The 21,831-nt window shown below is 35.9% G+C and overlaps 1 protein-coding gene and 1 long non-coding RNA gene across 2 annotated transcripts; both read right to left on the bottom strand.

Moving 5' to 3' along the window:
* Positions 1–4,144: 4,144 nt before the first annotated feature.
* On the bottom strand, positions 4,145–6,620 carry LOC144074391 (uncharacterized). The gene is made up of 3 exons (XR_013300277.1): positions 6,536–6,620; positions 5,170–5,287; positions 4,145–4,240 (listed from the first exon to the last, which is right to left on the bottom strand). It is a non-coding gene; the product is annotated as an uncharacterized LOC144074391 (long non-coding RNA).
* A 9,086-nt stretch (positions 6,621–15,706) lies between these two features.
* Positions 15,707–17,427, bottom strand: LOC144074329 (uncharacterized). The gene is made up of 7 exons (XM_077600711.1): positions 17,403–17,427; positions 16,768–17,348; positions 16,511–16,637; positions 16,370–16,427; positions 16,223–16,305; positions 16,130–16,141; positions 15,707–15,913 (listed from the first exon to the last, which is right to left on the bottom strand). Exons 1-7 carry the CDS (start codon positions 17,425–17,427, stop codon positions 15,858–15,860), a joined length of 942 nt encoding a protein of 313 aa, XP_077456837.1. The 3' UTR covers positions 15,707–15,857.
* Between the last annotated feature and the right edge of the window lie 4,404 nt (positions 17,428–21,831).

Consider the following 21,831-nt stretch of genomic DNA (forward strand, 5'->3'; position numbering starts at 1 on the left):
GGAAAAATAGCCTTACTATACTATGTCGTTTAAGAAAAAAAGCCTTACTATACTATGTCGTTTTTAGGAAAAAAAGCCTTACTATACTATGTCGTTTTTTAGAGGAAAAAAGCCTTACTATACTATGTCGTTTTTTAAGAAAAAAAACCTTACTATATTATGTCGTTTTTTAGGAAAAAAGCCTTACTATACTATGTCGTTTTTTAAGAAAAAAGCCTTACTATACTATGTCGTTTTTAGGAAAAAAAGCCCTACTATACTATGTCGTTTTTTTTAAGGAAAAAAGCCTTACTATACTATGTCATTTTTTTAGGAAAAAAGCCTTACTATCCTATGTCGTTTTTTGGGGAAAAATAGCCTTACTATACTATGTTGTTTTTAAGGAAAAAAGACTTACTATACAGTGCGTGGTTGTCCGTCTCCTTGTACCATAAGATCGTCTGGCCACCGATTCAGGATGTCCCCCGCCTCTGGCCTGGAGAAAAATGGGATTGGCTCCAGCATCCCCCGCTACCCTAATGAGGATAAAGCAGTTCAGAAAATGAGATGAGGCTTACTATACATGGTCATTTTTTTTAAAAGCCTTACTATACTTTCGTTTTTTTTTTAGGAAAAAAAGCCTTACTATACTATGTCGTTTTTTTAGGAAAAAAAGCCTTACTATATTATGTCATTTTTTTAGGGAAAAAAGCCTTACTATACTATGTCGTTTTTGGGGAAAATAGCCTTACTATACTATGTCATTTTTTGGGGGAAAAAGCCTTACTATACTATGTCCTTTTTTAGGTAAAAAAGCCTTACTATACTATGTCGTTTTTTTTAGGAAAAAAAGCCTTACTATACTATGTCGTTTTTTTAAGAAAAGAAGCCTTACTATACCATGTCATTTTTAGGGAAAAAACCTTACTATACTATGTCGTTTTTAGGGAAAAAAAGCCTTACTATACTATGTCGTTTTTTTAGGAAAAAAAAGCCTTACTATACTATGTCGTTTTTTGGGGAAAAAAGCCTTACTATACTATGTCGTTTTTTAGGGAAAAAAAGCCTTACTATACTATGTCGTTTAAGAAAAAAAGCCTTACTATACTATGTCATTTTTTTAGGAAAAAAAGCCTTACTATACTATGTTGTTTTTTAGGGAAAAAACCTTACTATACTATGCTGTTTTTTTGGGGGAAAAAAAGCCTTACTATACTATGTCGTTTTTTTAGAGAAAAAAAAGCCTTACTATACTATGTCGTTTTTTGGGGGAAAATAGCCTTACTATACTATGTCATTTTTTGGGGAAAAAAGCCTTACTATACTATGTCGTTTTTTAGGAAAAAAAGCCTTAGTATACTATGTCATTTTTTAAGAAAAAAAGCCTTACTATACTATGTCGTTTTTTAATAATAAAAAAAAAGCCTTACTATACTATGTCGTTTTTTAGGGAAAAAAAAGCCTTATTATACTATGTCGTTTTTTAGGAAAACCTTACTATACTATGTCGTTTTTTAGGAAAAAAAACCTTACGAAACCATGTCGTTTTTTAGAAAAAAAAAGCCTTACTATACTATGTCGTTATTTATGGAAAAAAGCCTTACGATATATACTATGTCGTTTTTTAGGAAAAAAAGCCTTACTAAACTATGTCGTTTTTAAAAAAATAAAGCCTTACTATATTATGTTGTTTTTTAGGGAAAAAGCCTTACTATACTATGTCGTTTTTTAGGAAAAAAAGCCTTACTATACTATGTCGTTTTTTAGGAAAAAAAGCCTTACTAAACTATGTCGTTTTTTAAAAAAAGCCTTACTATACTATGTCATTTTTTTAGGAAAAAAAAGCCTTACTATACTATGTTGTTGTTTTTTAATAGGAAAAATAGCCTTACTATACTATGTCGTTTAAGAAAAAAAGCCTTACTATACTATGTCGTTTTTAGGAAAAAAAGCCTTACTATACTATGTCGTTTTTTAGAGGAAAAAAGCCTTACTATACTATGTCGTTTTTTAAGAAAAAAAACCTTACTATATTATGTCGTTTTTTAGGAAAAAAGCCTTACTATACTATGTCGTTTTTTAAGAAAAAAAAGCCTTACTATACTATGTCGTTTTTAGGAAAAACAGCCCTACTATACTATGTCGTTTTTTTTAAGGAAAAAAGCCTTACTATACTATGTCATTTTTTTAGGAAAAAAGCCTTACTATCCTATGTCGTTTTTTGGGGAAAAATAGCCTTACTATACTATGTTGTTTTTAAGGAAAAAAGACTTACTATACAGTGCGTGGTTGTCCGTCTCCTTGTACCCTAAGATCGTCTGGCCACCGATTCAGGATGTCCCCCGCCTCTGGCCTGGAGACAAATGGGATTGGCTCCAGCATCCCCCGCTACCCTAATGAGGATAAAGCAGTTCAGAAAATGAGATGAGGCTTACTATACATGGTCATTTTTTTTAAAAGCCTTACTATACTTTCGTTTTTTTTTTAGGGAAAAAAACTATGTCGTTTTTTAAAAAAAGCCTTACTATACTATGTCGTTTTTTTAGGAAAAAAAGCCTATGTCGTTTTTGAGGGAAAAAAGCCTTACTATACTATGTCGTTTTTTTAAGAAAAAAAGCCTTACTATACTATGTCGTTTTTTAGGGAAAAAACCTTACTATACTATGCTGGTTTTTTTAGGAAAAAAAGGCTTACTATACCATGTCGTTTTTTAGGAAAAAAAGCCTTACTATACTATGTCGTTTTTTAGGGAAAAAACCCTTTGTATACTATGTCGTTTTTAAAGAAAAAAAAGCCTTACTATACTATGTCGTTTTTTAAGAAAAAAAAAAAGCCTTACTATACTATGTCGTTTTTTAGGGAAAAAACCCTTTGTATACTATGTCGTTTTTTAGGAAAAAAAGCCTTACTATACTATGTCGTTTTTTAGGGAAAAAAAGCCTTACTATACCATGTCGTTTAAGAAAAAAAGCCTTACTATACTATGTCGTTTAAGAAAAAAAGCCTTACTATACTATGTCATTTTTTTAGGAAAAAAGCCTTACTATACTATGTTGTTTTTTAGGGAAAAAACCTTACTATACTATGCTGTTTTTTGGGGGGAAAAAAAGCCTTACTATACTATGTCGTTTTTTTAGAGAAAAAAAAGCCTTACTATACTATGTCGTTTTTTTGGGGAAAATAGCCTTACTATACTATGTCATTTTTTGGGGAAAAAAGCCTTACTATACTATGTCGTTTTTTAGGAAAAAAAGCCTTAGTATACTATGTCATTTTTTAAGAAAAAAAGCCTTACTATACTATGTCGTTTTTTAATAAAAAAAAAAAAAAGCCTTACTATACTATGTCGTTTTTTAGGGAAAAAAAGCCTTATTATACTATGTCGTTTTTTAGGAAAACCTTACTATACTATGTCGGTTTTTAGGAAAAAAAACCTTACGAAACCATGTCGTTTTTTAGAAAAAAAAAGCCTTACTATACTATGTCGTTTTTTAGGGAAAAAAGCCTTACTATACTGTCATTTTTTAAGAAAAAAAAACCTTACTATATTATGTTGTTTTTTAGGGAAAAAGCCTTACTATACTATGTCGTTTTTTTAGGAAAAAAAGCCTTACTATACTATGTCGTTTTTTAGGAAAAAAAGCCTTACTAAACTACGTCGTTTTTTAAAAAAAGCCTTACTATACTATGTCATTTTTTTAGGAAAAAAAAGCCTTACTATACTATGTTGTTGTTTTTTAATAGGAAAAATAGCCTTACTATACTATGTCGTTTAAGAAAAAAAGCCTTACTATACTATGTCGTTTTTAGGAAAAAAAGCCTTACTATACTATGTCGTTTTTTTAGAGGAAAAAAGCCTTACTATACTATGTCGTTTTTTAAGAAAAAAAAACCTTACTATATTATGTCGTTTTTTAGGAAAAAAGCCTTACTATACTATGTCGTTTTTTAAGAAAAAAAGCCTTACTATACTATGTCGTTTTTAGGAAAAAAAGCCCTACTATACTATGTCGTTTTTTTTAAGGAAAAAAGCCTTACTATACTATGTCATTTTTTTAGGAAAAAAGCCTTACTATCCTATGTCGTTTTTTGGGGAAAAATAGCCTTACTATACTATGTTGTTTTTAAGGAAAAAAGACTTACTATACAGTGCGTGGTTGCCCGTCTCCTTGTACCCTAAGATCGTCTGGCCACCGATTCAGGATGTCCACCGCCTCTGGCCTGGAGACAAATGGGATTGGCTCCAGCATCCCCCGCTACCCTAATGAGGATAAAGCAGTTCAGAAAATGAGATGAGGCTTACTATACATGGTCATTTTTTTTAAAAGCCTTACTATACTTTCGTTTTTTTTTTTAGGAAAAAAAGCCTTACTATACTATGTCGTTTTTTTAGGAAAAAAAGCCTTACTATATTATGTCATTTTTTTAGGGAAAAAAGCCTTACTATACTATGTCGTTTTTGGGGAAAATAGCTTTACTATACTATGTCATTTTTTGGGGAAAAAAGCCTTACTATACTATGTCCTTTTTTAGGTAAAAAAGCCTTACTATACTATGTCGTTTTTTTTTAGGAAAAAAAGCCTTACTATACTATGTCGTTTTTTTAAGAAAAGAAGCCTTACTATACCATGTCATTTTTAGGGAAAAAACCTTACTATACTATGTCGTTTTTAGGGAAAAAAAGCCTTACTATACTATGTCGTTTTTTTATGAAAAAAAAGCCTTACTATACTATGTCGTTTTTTAGGGAAAAAAAGCCTTACTATACTATGTCGTTTTTTTAGAGGAAAAAAGCCTTACTATACTATGTCGTTTTTTAAGAAAAAAAAACCTTACTATACTATGTCGTTTTTTTAGAGGAAAAAAGCCTTACTATACTATGTCGTTTTTTAAGAAAAAAAGCCTTACTATACTATGTCGTTTTTAGGAAAAAAAGCCCTACTATACTATGTCGTTTTTTTTAAGGAAAAAAGCCTTACTATACTATGTCGTTTTTTAAGAAAAAAAGCCTTACTATACTATGTCGTTTTTAGGAAAAAAAGCCCTACTATACTATGTCGTTTTTTTTAAGGAAAAAAGCCTTACTATACTATGTCATTTTTTTAGGAAAAAAGCCTTACTATCCTATGTCGTTTTTTGGGGAAAAATAGCCTTACTATAATATGTTGTTTTTAAGGAAAAAAGACTTACTATACAGTGCGTGGTTGTCCGTCTCCTTGTACCCTAAGATCGTCTGGCCACCGATTCAGGATGTCCCCCGCCTCTGGCCTGGAGACAAATGGGATTGGCTCCAGCATCCCCCGCTACCCTAATGAGGATAAAGCAGTTCAGAAAATGAGATGAGGCTTACTATACATGGTCATTTTTTTTAAAAGCCTTACTATACTTTCGTTTTTTTTTAAGGAAAAAAACTATGTCGTTTTTTAAAAAAAGCCTTACTATACTATGTCGTTTTTTTAGGAAAAAAAGCCTATGTCGTTTTTGAGGGAAAAAACCCTTTGTATACTATGTCGTTTTTAAAGAAAAAAAAGCCTTACTATACTATGTCGTTTTTTAAGAAAAAAAAAAAGCCTTACTATACTATGTCGTTTTTTAGGGAAAAAACCCTTTGTATACTATGTCGTTTTTTGAGAAAAAAAACCCTTACTATACTATGTCGTTTTTTAGGAAAAAAAGCCTTACTATACTATGTCGTTTTTTAGGGGAAAAAAGCCTTACTATACTATGTCGTTTTTTTAGGAAAAAAGCCTTACTATACTATGTCGTTTTTTTAGGAAAAAAAGCCTTACTATACTATGTTGTTTTTTAGGGAAAAAAGCATTACTATACTATGTCATTTTTTAAGAAAAAAAAAACCCTTACTATATTATGTCATTTTTAGGGAAAAAACTTTACTATACTATGTCGTTTTTAGGGGAAAAAAGCCTTACTATACTATGTCGTTTTTTTTAGGAAAAAAAGCCTTACTATATTATGTCGTTTTTTTAGGGAAAAAAGCCTTACTATACTATGTCGTTTTTTAGGGAAAAAACCCTTTCTATACTGTCGTTTTTTTTAGAAAAAAAAAGCCTTACTATACCATGTTGTTTTTTGGAGAAAATAGCCTTACTATACTATGTCATTTTTTGGGGAAAAAAGCCTTACTATACTATGTCGTTTTTTTAGGAAAAAAAGCCTATGTCGTTTTTGAGGGAAAAAAGCCTTACTATACTATGTCGTTTTTTTTAAGAAAAAAAAGCCTTACTATACTATGTCGTTTTTTAGGGAAAAAACCTTACTATACTATGCTGTTTTTTTTAGGAAAAAAAGGCTTACTATACCATGTCGTTTTTTAGGAAAAAAAGCCTTACTATACTATGTCGTTTTTAGGGAAAAAAACCTTTGTATACTATGTCGTTTTTTGAGAAAAAAAAACTTACTATACTATGTCGGTTTTTAGGAAAAAAAGCCTTACTATACTATGTCGTTTTTTAGGGGAAAAAAGCCTTACTATACTATGTCGTTTTTTAGGAAAAGCCTTACTATACCATGTCGTTTTTAAGGAAAAAAGACTTACTATACAGTGCGTGGTTGTCCGTCTCCTTGTACCCTAAGATCGTCTGGCCACCGATTCAGGATGTCCACCGCCTCTGGCCTGGAGACAAATGGGATTGGCTCCAGCATCCAGCGCTACCCTAATGAGGATAAAGCAGTTCAGAAAATGAGATGAGGCTTACTATACATGGTCATTTTTTTTAAAAGCCTTACTATACTTTCGGTTTTTTTTTAGGGAAAAAAGCCTTACTATACCATGTCGTTTTTTTTAGGAAAAAAAGCCTTACTATATTATGTCATTTTTTTAGGGAAAAAAGCCTTACTATACTATGTCGTTTTTGGGGAAAATAGCCTTACTATACTATGTCATTTTTTGGGGGAAAAAAGCCTTACTATACTATGTCCTTTTTTAGGTAAAAAAGCCTTACTATACTATGTCGTTTTTTTTAGGAAAAAAAGCCTTACTATACTATGCCGTTTTTTAAAGAAAAAAAAGCCTTACTATACCATGTCATTTTTAGGGAAAAAACCTTACTATACTATGTCGTTTTTAGGGAAAAAAAGCCTTACTATACTATGTCGTTTTTTTAGGAAAAAAAAGCCTTACTATATTATGTCGTTTTTTGGGGGAAAATAGCCTTACTATACTATGTCATTTTTTGGGGAAAAAAAGCCTCACTATACTATGTCATTTTTTTAGGAAAAAAAGCCTTACTATACTATGTTGTTTTTTAGGGAAAAAAGCATTACTATACTATGTTGTTTTTTAGGGAAAAAAGCATTACTATACTATGTCATTTTTTAAGAAAAAAAAAGCCTTACTATATTATGTCATTTTTAGGGAAAAAAACCTTACTATACTATGTCGTTTTTAGGGAAAAAAAGCCTTACTATACTATGTCGTTTTTTTTAGGAAAAAAAGCCTTACTATACTATGTTGTTTTTTAGGGAAAAAAGCATTACTATACTATGTCATTTTTTAAGAAAAAAAAAGCCTTACTATATTATGTCGTTTTTAGGGAAAAAACCTTACTATACTATGTCGTTTTTAGGGAAAAAAAGCCTTACTATACTATGTCGTTTTTTTTAGGAAAAAAAGCCTTACTATATTATGTCGTTTTTTTAGGGAAAAAAGCCTTACTATACTATGCTGTTTTTTGGGGGGAAAAAAGCCTTACTATACTATGTTGTTTTTAAGGAAAAAAGACTTACTATACAGTGCGTGGTTGTCCGTCTCCTTGTACCCTAAGATCGTCTGGCCACCGATTCAGGATGTCCCCCGCCTCTGGCCTGGAGACAAATGGGATTGGCTCCAGCATCCCCCGCTACCCTAATGAGGATAAAGCAGTTCAGAAAATGAGATGAGGCTTACTATACATGGTCATTTTTTTTAAAAGCCTTACTATACTTTCGTTTTTTTTTAAGGAAAAAAACTATGTCGTTTTTTAGGGGAAAAAAGCCTTACTATACTATGTCGTTTTTTAGGAAAAGCCTTACTATACCATGTCGTTTTTAAGGAAAAAAGACTTACTATACAGTGCGTGGTTGTCCGTCTCCTTGTACCCTAAGATCGTCTGGCCACCGATTCAGGATGTCCACCGCCTCTGGCCTGGAGACAAATGGGATTGGCTCCAGCATCCAGCGCTACCCTAATGAGGATAAAGCAGTTCAGAAAATGAGATGAGGCTTACTATACATGGTCATTTTTTTTAAAAGCCTTACTATACTTTCGGTTTTTTTTTAGGGAAAAAAGCCTTACTATACCATGTCGTTTTTTTTAGGAAAAAAAGCCTTACTATATTATGTCATTTTTTTAGGGAAAAAAGCCTTACTATACTATGTCGTTTTTGGGGAAAATAGCCTTACTATACTATGTCATTTTTTGGGGGAAAAAAGCCTTACTATACTATGTCCTTTTTTAGGTAAAAAAGCCTTACTATACTATGTCGTTTTTTTTAGGAAAAAAAGCCTTACTATACTATGCCGTTTTTTAAAGAAAAAAAAGCCTTACTATACCATGTCATTTTTAGGGAAAAAACCTTACTATACTATGTCGTTTTTAGGGAAAAAAAGCCTTACTATACTATGTCGTTTTTTTAGGAAAAAAAAGCCTTACTATATTATGTCGTTTTTTGGGGGAAAATAGCCTTACTATACTATGTCATTTTTTGGGGAAAAAAAGCCTCACTATACTATGTCATTTTTTTAGGAAAAAAAGCCTTACTATACTATGTTGTTTTTTAGGGAAAAAAGCATTACTATACTATGTTGTTTTTTAGGGAAAAAAGCATTACTATACTATGTCATTTTTTAAGAAAAAAAAAGCCTTACTATATTATGTCATTTTTAGGGAAAAAAACCTTACTATACTATGTCGTTTTTAGGGAAAAAAAGCCTTACTATACTATGTCGTTTTTTTTAGGAAAAAAAGCCTTACTATACTATGTTGTTTTTTAGGGAAAAAAGCATTACTATACTATGTCATTTTTTAAGAAAAAAAAAGCCTTACTATATTATGTCGTTTTTAGGGAAAAAACCTTACTATACTATGTCGTTTTTAGGGAAAAAAAGCCTTACTATACTATGTCGTTTTTTTTAGGAAAAAAAGCCTTACTATATTATGTCGTTTTTTTAGGGAAAAAAGCCTTACTATACTATGCTGTTTTTTGGGGGGAAAAAAGCCTTACTATACTATGTTGTTTTTAAGGAAAAAAGACTTACTATACAGTGCGTGGTTGTCCGTCTCCTTGTACCCTAAGATCGTCTGGCCACCGATTCAGGATGTCCCCCGCCTCTGGCCTGGAGACAAATGGGATTGGCTCCAGCATCCCCCGCTACCCTAATGAGGATAAAGCAGTTCAGAAAATGAGATGAGGCTTACTATACATGGTCATTTTTTTTAAAAGCCTTACTATACTTTCGTTTTTTTTTAAGGAAAAAAACTATGTCGTTTTTTAAAAAAAGCCTTACTATACTATGTCGTTTTTTTAGGAAAAAAAGCCTATGTCGTTTTTGAGGGAAAAAACCCTTTGTATACTATGTCGTTTTTAAAGAAAAAAAAGCCTTACTATACTATGTCGTTTTTTAAGAAAAAAAAAAAGCCTTACTATACTATGTCGTTTTTTAGGGAAAAAACCCTTTGTATACTATGTCGTTTTTTGAGAAAAAAAACCCTTACTATACTATGTCGTTTTTTAGGAAAAAAAGCCTTACTATACTATGTCGTTTTTTAGGGGAAAAAAGCCTTACTATACTATGTCGTTTTTTTTGGAAAAAAGCCTTACTATACTATGTCGTTTTTTTAGGAAAAAAAGCCTTACTATACTATGTTGTTTTTTAGGGAAAAAAGCATTACTATACTATGTCATTTTTTAAGAAAAAAAAAACCCTTACTATATTATGTCATTTTTAGGGAAAAAACTTTACTATACTATGTCGTTTTTAGGGGAAAAAAGCCTTACTATACTATGTCGTTTTTTTAGGAAAAAAAGCCTTACTATATTATGTCGTTTTTTTAGGGAAAAAAGCCTTACTATACTATGTCGTTTTTTAGGGAAAAAACCCTTTCTATACTGTCGTTTTTTTTAGAAAAAAAAAGCCTTACTATACCATGTTGTTTTTTGGAGAAAATAGCCTTACTATACTATGTCATTTTTTGGGGAAAAAAGCCTTACTATACTATGTCGTTTTTTTAGGAAAAAAAGCCTATGTCGTTTTTGAGGGAAAAAAGCCTTACTATACTATGTCGTTTTTTTTAAGAAAATAAAGCCTTACTATACTATGTCGTTTTTTAGGGAAAAAACCTTACTATACTATGCTGTTTTTTTTAGGAAAAAAAGGCTTACTATACCATGTCGTTTTTTAGGAAAAAAAGCCTTACTATACTATGTCGTTTTTAGGGAAAAAAACCTTTGTATACTATGTCGTTTTTTGAGAAGAAAAAAACTTACTATACTATGTCGGTTTTTAGGAAAAAAAGCCTTACTATACTATGTCGTTTTTTAGGGGAAAAAAGCCTTACTATACTATGTCGTTTTTTAGGAAAAGCCTTACTATACCATGTCGTTTTTAAGGAAAAAAGACTTACTATACAGTGCGTGGTTGTCCGTCTCCTTGTACCCTAAGATCGTCTGGCCACCGATTCAGGATGTCCACCGCCTCTGGCCTGGAGACAAATGGGATTGGCTCCAGCATCCCCCGCTACCCTAATGAGGATAAAGCAGTTCAGAAAATGAGATGAGGCTTACTATACATGGTCATTTTTTTTAAAAGCCTTACTATACTTTCGGTTTTTTTTTAGGGAAAAAAGCCTTACTATACCATGTCGTTTTTTTTAGGAAAAAAAGCCTTACTATATTATGTCATTTTTTTAGGGAAAAAAGCCTTACTATACTATGTCGTTTTTGGGGAAAATAGCCTTACTATACTATGTCATTTTTTGGGGGAAAAAAGCCTTACTATACTATGTCCTTTTTTAGGTAAAAAAGCCTTACTATACTATGTCGTTTTTTTTAGGAAAAAAAGCCTTACTATACTATGCCGTTTTTTAAAGAAAAAAAAGCCTTACTATACCATGTCATTTTTAGGGAAAAAACCTTACTATACTATGTCGTTTTTAGGGAAAAAAAGCCTTACTATACTATGTCGTTTTTTTAGGAAAAAAAAGCCTTACTATATTATGTCGTTTTTTGGGGGAAAATAGCCTTACTATACTATGTCATTTTTTGGGGAAAAAAAGCCTCACTATACTATGTCATTTTTTTAGGAAAAAAAGCCTTACTATACTATGTTGTTTTTTAGGGAAAAAAGCATTACTATACTATGTTGTTTTTTAGGGAAAAAAGCATTACTATACTATGTCATTTTTTAAGAAAAAAAAAGCCTTACTATATTATGTCATTTTTAGGGAAAAAAACCTTACTATACTATGTCGTTTTTAGGGAAAAAAAGCCTTACTATACTATGTCGTTTTTTTTAGGAAAAAAAGCCTTACTATACTATGTTGTTTTTTAGGGAAAAAAGCATTACTATACTATGTCATTTTTTAAGAAAAAAAAAGCCTTACTATATTATGTCATTTTTAGGGAAAAAACCTTACTATACTATGTCGTTTTTAGGGAAAAAAAGCCTTACTATACTATGTCGTTTTTTTTAGGAAAAAAAGCCTTACTATATTATGTCGTTTTTTTAGGGAAAAAAGCCTTACTATACTATGCTGTTTTTTGGGGGGAAAAAAGCCTTACTATACTATGTCGTTTTTTTAGAGAAAAAAAGCCTTACTATACTATGTCGTTTTTTGGGGGAAAATAGCCTTACTATACTATGTCATTTTTTGGGGAAAAAAGCCTTACTATACTATGTCGTTTTTTAGGAAAAAAGCCTTACTATACTATGTCGTTTTTTAGGAAAAAAAGCCTTACTATACTATGTCGTTTTTTTAGGAAAAAAAGCCTTACTATATTATGTCGTTTTTTTAGGGAAAAAAGCCTTACTATACTATGTCGTTTTTTAGGGAAAAAACCCTTTCTATACTGTCGTTTTTTTTAGAAAAAAAAAGCCTTACTATACCATGTTGTTTTTTGGAGAAAATAGCCTTACTATACTATGTCATTTTTTGGGGAAAAAAGCCTTACTATACTATGTCGTTTTTTTAGGAAAAAAAGCCTATGTCGTTTTTGAGGGAAAAAAGCCTTACTATACTATGTCGTTTTTTTTAAGAAAAAAAAGCCTTACTATACTATGTTGTTTTTTAGGGAAAAAACCTTACTATACTATGCTGTTTTTTTTAGGAAAAAAAGGCTTACTATACCATGTCGTTTTTTAGGGAAAAAAAGCCTTACTATACTATGTCGTTTTTAGGGAAAAAAACCTTTGTATACTATGTCGTTTTTTGAGAAAAAAAACCTTACTATACTATGTCGTTTTTTAGGAAAAAAAGCCTTACTATACTATGTCGTTTTTTAGGGGAAAAAAGCCTTACTATACTATGTCGTTTTTTAGGAAAAGCCTTACTATACCATGTCGTTTTTAAGGAAAAAAGACTTACTATACAGTGCGTGGTTGTCCGTCTCCTTGTACCCTAAGATCGTCTGGCCACCGATTCAGGATGTCCCCCGCCTCTGGCCTGGAGACAAATGGGATTGGCTCCAGCATCCCCCGCTACCCTAATGAGGATAAAGCAGTTCAGAAAATGAGATGAGGCTTACTATACATGGTCATTTTTTTTAAAAGCCTTACTATACTTTCGGGTTTTTTTTTTGGAAAAAAAGCCTTACTATACTATGTCGTTTTTTTAAGAAAAAAAGCCTTACTATACCATGTCATTTTTAGGGAAAAAACCTTACTATACTATGTCATTTTTAGGGAAAAAAAGCCTTACTATACTATGTCGTTTTTTTAGGAAAAAAAAGCCTTACTATATTATGTCGTTTTTTGGGGGAAAATAGCCTTACTATACTATGTCATTTTTTGGGGAAAAAAGCCTTACTATACTATGTCATTTTTTTAGGAAAAAAAGCCTTACTATACTATGTTGTTTTTAGGGAAAAAAGCATTACTATACTATGTCATTTTTTAAGAAAAAAAAAGCCTTACTATATTATGTCATTTTTAGGGAAAAAACCTTACTATACTATGTCGTTTTTAGGGAAAAAAAGCCTTACTATACTATGTCGTTTTTTTTTAGGAAAAAAAGCCTTACTATATTATGTCGTTTTTTTAGGGAAAAAAGCCTTACTATACTATGCTGTTTTTTGGGGGGAAAAAAGCCTTACTATACTATGTCGTTTTTTTAGAGAAAAAAAAGCCTTACTATACTATGTCGTTTTTTGGGGGAAAATAGCCTTACTATACTATGTCATTTTTTGGGGAAAAAAGCCTTACTATACCATGTCGTTTTTTAGGAAAAAAGCCTTACTATACTATGTCGTTTTTTAGGAAAAAAAGCCTTACTATACTATGTCGTTTTTTGGGGAAAAAAAGCCTTACTATACTATGTCGTTTTTTTAAGAAAAAAAGCCTTACTATACTATGTCGTTTTTTAGGGAAAAAAACCTTACAATACTATGCTGTTTTTTTTGGGGGGGGGGAGGCTTACTATACTATGTCGTTTTTTAGGGAAAAGACCCTTTGTATACTATGTCGTTTTTTAAGAAATAAAAGCCTTACTATACTATGCCGTTTTTTAGGGAAAAAACCCTTTGTATACTATGTCGTTTTTTGAGAAAAAAACCCTTACTATAACCCTTACTACTCAACACATATAGAATATTCCATAATAATCTATGTTGTTTTTTAGGAAAAAAAGCCTTACTATACTTTGTCGTTTTTTAGGGAAAAAAAGCCTTACTATACTATGTCGTTTTTTAGGGAAAAAAAGCCTTACTATACCATGTCGTTTTTAAGGAAAAAAGACTTACTATACAGTGCGTGGTTGTCCGTCTCCTTGTACCCTAAGATCGTCTGGCCACCGATTCAGGATGTCCCCCGCCTCTGGCCTGGAGACAAATGGGATTGGCTCCAGCATCCCCCGCTACCCTAATGAGGATAAAGCAGTTCAGAAAATGAGATGAGGCTTACTATACATGGTCATTTTTTTTAAAAGCCTTACTATACTATGTCGTTTTTTTTAGGGAAAAAAGCCTTACTATACTATGTCGTTTTTTTAAGAAAAAAGCCTTACTATACTATGTCGTTTTTTTAGGGAAAAATAGCCTTACTATACTATGTCGTTTTTTAAGAAAAAAAAAAGCCTTACTATACTATGTCGTTTTTTAGGGGAAAATAGCCTTACTATACAAATGTCGTTTTTTAAGAAAAAAAGCCTTACTATACTATGTCGTTTTTTAGGGAAAAAAGCCTTACTATACTATGTCGTTTTTTAGGGAAAAATAGCCTTACTGTACTATGTCGTTTTTTTAAGAAAAAAGCCTTACTATACTATGTCGTTTTTTAGGGAAAAATAGCCTTACTATACTATGTCGTTTTTTTTTTTAAGAAAAAAGCCTTACTATACTATGTCGTTTTTTAGGGAAAAATAGCCTTACTATACTATGTCGTTTTTTTAAGAAAAAAAGCCTTACTATACTATGTCGTTTTTTTAAGAAAAAAGCCTTACTATACTATGTCGTTTTTTAGGAAAACCTTACTATACTGTGTCGTTTTTTAATTTAAAAAAGCCTTACTATCTGTCGTTTTTTAATTTAAAAAAAAAGCCTTACTATCTGTCTTTTTTTAAAGCCTTACTAAAATATGTCGTTTTTTAATTTAAAAAAAAAAAGCCTTACTATACTGTCGTTTTTTCTTAAGAAAAAAAGCCTTACTATATACTATGTCATTTTTTTAAAGAAAAAAGCCTTACTATACTATGTCGTTTTTAGGGGGAAAACGCCTTACTATGCTATATCCTTTTTTAGGAAAAAAAAGCCTTACTATACTATGTCGTTTTTTAAGAAAAAAGCCTTACCATACTTTGTCGTTTTTTTTAAGAAAAAAAGCCTTACTATACTATGTCGTTTTTTTTTTTAAAGCCTTACTATATTATGTTATTTTTTAGGAAAAAAAGCCTAACTATATATACTATATATTTTTTTAAGAATAAAGCTTTACTATACATGGTCATTTTTAAGGCTTTTTTTTGTAAGGCTTTAAAACAAAAACAATGTATAAGGCTTTAAAAAAAAAAAAAAAAAACGACCATCTATTGTAAGCCTTCTTTCCAAAAAAATGACTATGTATACATTGTCATTTTTTAGAAAAAAAAAGCCTAACGATTCATGGACAGAGAAAAGCCTTTTTTCCCCCGACCAAAAGCCAGCCAAATCTCTTGTGGCTACCCACCGTAACAGATGACGCAGTTCTTCACCTTCCTCAATTCAGCGGCCACGTCCCCCCACAGAACGGTGAAGACCGACTTCCCGCTCTCGTCCAGCTGAAAGCAAAGACCCGATTAAGCGGACGGACGGCCAAATTCCATCCCTGGGGGGGCGGGGCTTGCCTGCATGGCGCGACCGATGCGCACGGAACTCCATGACAGCCGCCAGCACGTCTTCCCCATCTTGTGAATTTGAATTATTTTCTATAATATTTTTTCCAACAACCCTATCTTTTTTGTAATGTGAGTGATGCGATCAATTCCCTGAAAATCAAGAGGAAGTGGCGCAAAAATATCCCCAAAGCAACAGAAAATGAGGGATTGCTAACTGTTCAGACATGGGCTTGATCATCATCATCGAATCATCAAAAGCCTAATTGTCATCATACACAGCAGCGTATGACGAAATTGGTCGTCTCGAGATGTCCTCGGGGACATGCGGCAGGTTCGTTGGCAATCTGCTCTGATGGATTTATGGCATCTCCTCCCGAGAGCAACCAAATCCTGGCGACTGTAGAAAAGGTTTGCCTGGCAGATGTTAGCAAACAACGACAAGACTGAGGAAACAAAACACCAAACTGGAGAGCAAGAGCCAGCTGCATCCACCCGCGCCGCCATCTTGGATCACTTACCTCCTTCCAACCAAAACGTTTGAAGAATTGAGCCAATTCAGTGTCTGTCGTAAGATGGCCGCCAGTCACTAACACCAACGACAGGGCCTCAAGACTCCTAGTTTACACGTACCCGTGAAGCACGCTGAAAGAGAGCAAACACGGGTGGAATGGGCTCGGCTTGCGATTGGACGACGGCACGGGCCGGCGGGCGTGGCCGACTCACCGCAGTTGTCTCTGTCCCTGTCGTCCATCAGTCCGTGCCGTCCGTCCACGCCCAAAAGTCCGCAGGGGGGGGGAAAGTTATAGCTTTTGGAAATTTCCAATAATTTAAGGAATTTTTTTTGCAAAGTGTGCTGAATTTTGCACTCACCTTGATCCCTCTGTCTGTCCCTGCCGTCCGTCCCTGCCGTCCGTCCATGCCCAAAAGTCCGCAGAGGAGAAAAAAAGTTCAAGTCTTTGAACATTTTCCAATATTTTTTTTTTGGCAAAGTGTGTTGAATTTTGCACTCACCTTGATCCCTCCGTCTGTCCCTTGCCTGCCGTCCGTCCCTGCCGTCCGTCCCTGCCGTCCGTCCCTGCCGTCCGTCCCTGCCGTCCGTCCCTGCCGTCCGTCCCTGCCGTCCGTCCTTGCCGTCAATCTTTGCCGTCCATCTTTGCCGTCCGTTCATGCCCAAAAGTCCACGGGGGAAAAAAAGGTTCAAGTCTTTGAAATTTTTCCAATAAATTAATTACATTTTTTTAGCAAGGTGTGCTGAATTTTGCACTCACCTTGATCCCTCTGTCCGTCCGTGCCGTCCGTCCGTGCCGTCCGTCCGTGCCGTCCGTCCGTGCCGTCCGTCCGTGCCGTCCGTCCGTGCCGTCCGTCCGTGCCGTCCGTCCGTGCCGTCCGTGCCGTCCGTCCGTGCCGTCCGTCCGTGCCGTCCGTCCGTGCCGTCCGTCCGTGCCGTCCGTCCGTGCCGTCCGTCCGTGCCGTCCGTCCGTGCCGTCCGTCCGTGCCGTCCGTCCGTGCCGTCCGTCCGTGCCGTCCGTCCGTGCCGTCCGTCCGTGCCGTCCGTCCGTGCCGTCCGTCCGTGCCGTCCGTCCGTGCCGTCCGTCCGTGCCGTCCGTCCGTGCCGTCCGTCCGTGCCGTCCGTCCGTGCCGTCCGTCCGTGCCGTCCGTCCGTGCCGTCCGTCCGTGCCGTCCGTCCGTGCCGTCCGTCCGTGCCGTCCGTGCCGTCCGTCCGTGCCGTCCGACCGTGCCGTCCGTCCGTGCCGTCCGTCCGTGCCGTCCGACCGTGCCGTCCGTCCGTGCCGTCCGTCCGTGCCGTCCGTCCGTGCCGTCCGTCCGTGCCGTCCGTCCGTCCCCAAAACTCAGCAGGGGAGAAAAGTGTCCAAAACTCCACTAGGGAGAAAAGCGTCCAAACCTCCACTGGGGAGAAAAGTGTCCATAAATCCACGGGTAAAAAAAAGTGTCCAAAACTCCACTGGGGAGAAAAGTGTCCAAAACTCCACTGGGGAGAAAAGTGTCCAAAACTCCACTGGGGAGAAAAGTGTCCAAAAAGTGTCCAAAACTCCACTGGGGAGAAAAGTGTCCAAAAAGTGTCCAAAACTCCACTGGGGAGAAAAGTGTCCAAAAAGTGTCCAAAACTCCACTGGGGAGAAAAGTGTCCAAAAAGTGTCCAAAACTCCACTGGGGAGAAAAGTGTCCAAAAAGTGTCCAAAACTCCACTGGGGAGAAAAGTGTCCAAAACTCCACTGGGGAGAAAAGTGTCCAAAAAGTGTCCAAAACTCCACTGGGGAGAAAAGTGTCCAAAACTCCACTAGGGAGAAAAGTGTCCACAAATCAAAACTCAATGACCAAAATACTTACCTGCACCGGTAAAAAAGTGTCCAAAAGTCCACCGGTAAAAAAGTGTCCATAAATCCACGGGTAAAAAAGTGTCCAAAACTCCACCGGGGAGAAAAAGTGTCCAAAACTCCACCGGGGAGAAAAAAAGTGTCCAAAACTCCACCGGGGAGAAAAAGTGTCCAAAACTCCACCGGGGAGAAAAAGTGTCCAAAACTCCACCGGGGAGAAAAAGTGTCCAAAACTCCACCGGGGAGAAAAAGTGTCCAAAACTCCACCGGGGAGAAAAAAGTGTCCAAAACTCCACCGGGGAGAAAAAAGTGTCCAAAACTCCACCGGGGAGAAAAAAGTGTCCAAAACTCCACCGGGGAGAAAAAAGTGTCCAAAACTCCACCGGGGAGAAAAAAGTGTCCAAAACTCCACCGGGGAGAAAAAAGTGTCCAAAACTCCACCGGGGAGAAAAAGTGTCCAAAACTCCACCGGGGAGAAAAAGTGTCCAAAACTCCACTGGGGAGAAAAAGTGTCCAAAACTCCACTGGGGAGAAAAAGTGTCCAAAACTCCACCGGGGAGGAAAAAGTGTCCAAAACTCCACCGGGGAGAAAAAGTGTCCAAAACTCCACCGGGGAGAAAAAGTGTCCAAAACTCCACTGGGGAGAAGTGTCCAAAAAGTGTCCAAAACTCCACTAGGGAGAAAAGTGTCCACAAATCAAAACTCAAAAGACCAAAATACTTACCTGCACCGGTAAAAAAAGTGTCCAAAAGTCCACGGGTAAAAAAGTGTCCAAAAGTCCACGGGTAAAAAAGTGTTGTCCAAAAGTCCACGGGTAAAAAAGTGTCCAAACGTCCACGGGTAAAAAAGTGTCCAAAACTCCACTGGGGAGAAAAGTGTCCAAAACTCCACTGGGGAGAAAAGTGTCCAAAAAGTGTCCAAAACTCCACTGGGGAGAAAAGTGTCCAAAACTCCGATGGGGAGAAGTGTCCATAAATCCATGGGTAAAAAAAGTGTCCAAAACTCCACTGTGAAGAAGTATCCATAAATCCGCCGTCCGTCCGTCTGTGCCGTCCATCCGTCCATGCCGTCCGTCCGTCCATGCCGTCCGTCCATCCATGCCGTCCAGGTTGAACTTCACTTTAGTGTCCCGGAGGTACTGAGGCAGGCCGGCGTGGTGCAGTCAGACCAGGTGGCCCCAGGCCTTTTAGAACTCAAGCCGCTGTCCAGGAAGATGTCCGTCAACTTAAAAAAGCCACACAGGGACAGAGTTTAGTCTGCTTTCTAAACAAACATTTATAGCCTTAATTCCATCGTGTACATACACTACAACAAGTGCATGCCATACAATGTGTGTCAATCAATCACATTTGCATTTAACATCATTAACCAAAACTTTGAGCCCATTCGCACCGACAAATAAGTGTATTTTTACAAACAAAATCATAGGAGTATGAACATTAGCTTAACTAACGCTCATTTAGCATCCACAATAAAGTACAGTTAGAAGCACTACGTGGACTCCCTGCTAGCGTAGCGATTAGCCATTCGCGGCTAGCGCTAGCCTCGTGCTAATCGCTCATTAGCATGATATTTCCACACACAAAAAGACAGTTGGAATCCCGTAACAATAACCACCGCGTTAAGAACACCGCTCGGTTCTTATGAATACTTGCCCAATACATAATTTAGCAAAATAACATTAAAATTTAAGCTTGAGGTTTAACCTTAACCCATGCTTGCTTAGCGGAGCTCAACATGGCGATCTTCAGCTCAAACTAAAGGCACACTTGTTCACTATAACAAGTAAGTAACTCGTAAGACATCAAAATAAACGCACACTTGTTCATTATAACAAGCAACTAACTCGTAAGACATTAAAATAAATGTTATAATTATTGTTATACCTGACTGGCGTGCAATAGGTCTGAGATACAGTGTGCCTAGCCCCACCACCTGAAGTCATTTGAAGTTAATCAGCGTGTTTTCGTCTCAGTGCCCTGTGATTGGCTGGCAAGCCATAGTTGGCCGTGATAGGCTCCAGCATCCCTGCAACCCCTGCGAAGTAAAGCGGTGCGGAAAACTATTGAATCAATGAATGATTTATTTTGAAAAACGGAATTATATCGGCACCATAAGATGGACCAGAGCTATTTAGTATAGCTACCAAAGAGATGTGTATTCTCAAATCAATAAAACTGAATACAGTATAAACCATTATATATATATATATATATATATATATATATATATATATATATATATATATATATATATATATATATATATATATATATACATATACATATACATATACATATACATATACATATACATATACATATACATATACATATACATATACATATACATATACATATACATATACATATACATATATATATATATATATATATATATATATATATATATATATATATATTCTCGTCCTTAAAAGCCAAAAGTCAATATGTACTTGACTATTTGACTGTGGTTTCAAAGTAAACCATTACACGCGTATCTGTGTCTGTGCGCGTGTCTGTGTCTGTGCGCGCGTGTGTCTGTGCGCGCGTGTGTCTGTGCGCACGCGCGTCTGTGTGCGCGGGTCTGTGCGCGCGTCTGTGCGCGCGCGCGTGTGTGTGTATGTGTGTGTGTGTGTGTGTGATGGTTTACTTTGAAACCGCAGTCAAATAGTCAAATACATATTAACTTTTGGATTTTTAGGAAGAGAAAATGACTAGAGTCCAACCATTATGACTAATTTGTGGCATCTAGGAGCTAAAATCTGTCATCGCCGCTGGCTAAAACTGCCAGATGGATTTACAAACAGTGGAAACTCCCAGAAAACAAGCACACTGTATAGTAAGGCTTTTTTTCCCTTGAAACATTTTTAAAGTTGTTTAACAATCGCCGCCAGTGTCTCCGTCAAGGCAAAAAAAATAATTTCTGCGTCATCATACATTTTTCCCTGACCATTTATTTAACCGTATGTCCGCAATATGTATGGATTGGAGATCTGTCACGTAAAGTTAAATTGAAAAAGGTCCTTGGCGGAGGCGATTGTTTTTTTTTTTTGGAAGAGGTCACTCTAAAAGTATTCATCCTGAAATGTTCCATGATATTTTTCTTCCCGGCTGGGTTTAAGTCGGGGGATAATCGTTTAGCGTTTACATAGTGCTTTTTCATTTGCCATTTTTTGGGACGGATCGTAACGATCACCTCCTCGCCGTCACCAATTAGCTGGGGGGTAGAAGGAACGGGGGTTGGGCTGCAAGAAGCACCTGACGGCAATCCACTGATTGCACTTGTAGGACACTAGTATTGTGGAAAGCTTTGCTCTTTATGAAAACCTACATTTTGTGGAATAGTTTGAAATGAAAGCTTAGTTTTATGGGATGCTATGCCTTTACATCAAATGAAAAGCCTTTAGTGTCATCATACACCGCTGCATATAATGAAATGGGTGAAATATTCAACAAAGGTGCTCTTAAATGAGTCAAAATGGTCAAAAGTCTGCATTTTGATGGCCAACGTTTACAATAGGTCCAGAAAAAGACTTGGACTGGCTTGGAGAGTCTGCAACAGGGGTCCTCGAGGGCCGCTGTGGGTTGGGCCAGCATTTTTTTTTCGAAACATCCAGCACAGACTCGGACTCAGTTGAAGCAACGGGGGTTGGGCTGCAAGAAGCACCTGACGGCAATCCACTGATTGCACTTGTAGGACACTAGTATTGTGGAAAGCTTTGCTCTTTATGAAAACCTACATTTTGTGGAATAGTTTGAAATGAAAGCTTAGTTTTATGGGATGCTATGCCTTTACATCAAATCAAAAGCCTTTAGTGTCATCATACAGCGCTGCATATAATGAAATGGGTGAAATATCATTCAACAAAGGTGCTCTTAAATGAGTCAAAATGGTCAAAAGTCTGCATTTTGATGGCCAACGTTTACAATAGGTCCAGAAAAAGACTTGGACTGGCTTGGAGAGTCTGCAACAGGGGTCCTCGAGGGCCGCTGT

This window comes from Stigmatopora argus, chromosome 5 (assembly GCF_051989625.1).
Source record: "Stigmatopora argus isolate UIUO_Sarg chromosome 5, RoL_Sarg_1.0, whole genome shotgun sequence".
In the NCBI taxonomy this organism is placed as follows: domain Eukaryota; kingdom Metazoa; phylum Chordata; class Actinopteri; order Syngnathiformes; family Syngnathidae; genus Stigmatopora; species Stigmatopora argus.

Bases quoted from the DNA above. Each gene is read 5' to 3' on its own strand.
- LOC144074329 (XM_077600711.1), bottom strand. From the start codon at position 17,427: ATGGACACTTTTCTCCCCAGTGGAG. The intron at 17,349-17,402 runs GTTTGGACGCTT...TCCCCTGCTGAG, and splicing joins CACTTTTCTCCCCAGTGGAG to TTTTGGGGACGGACGGACGG. The intron at 16,428-16,510 runs GTGAGTGCAAAA...TCTCCTCTGCGG, and splicing joins GGACAGACGGAGGGATCAAG to ACTTTTGGGCATGGACGGAC.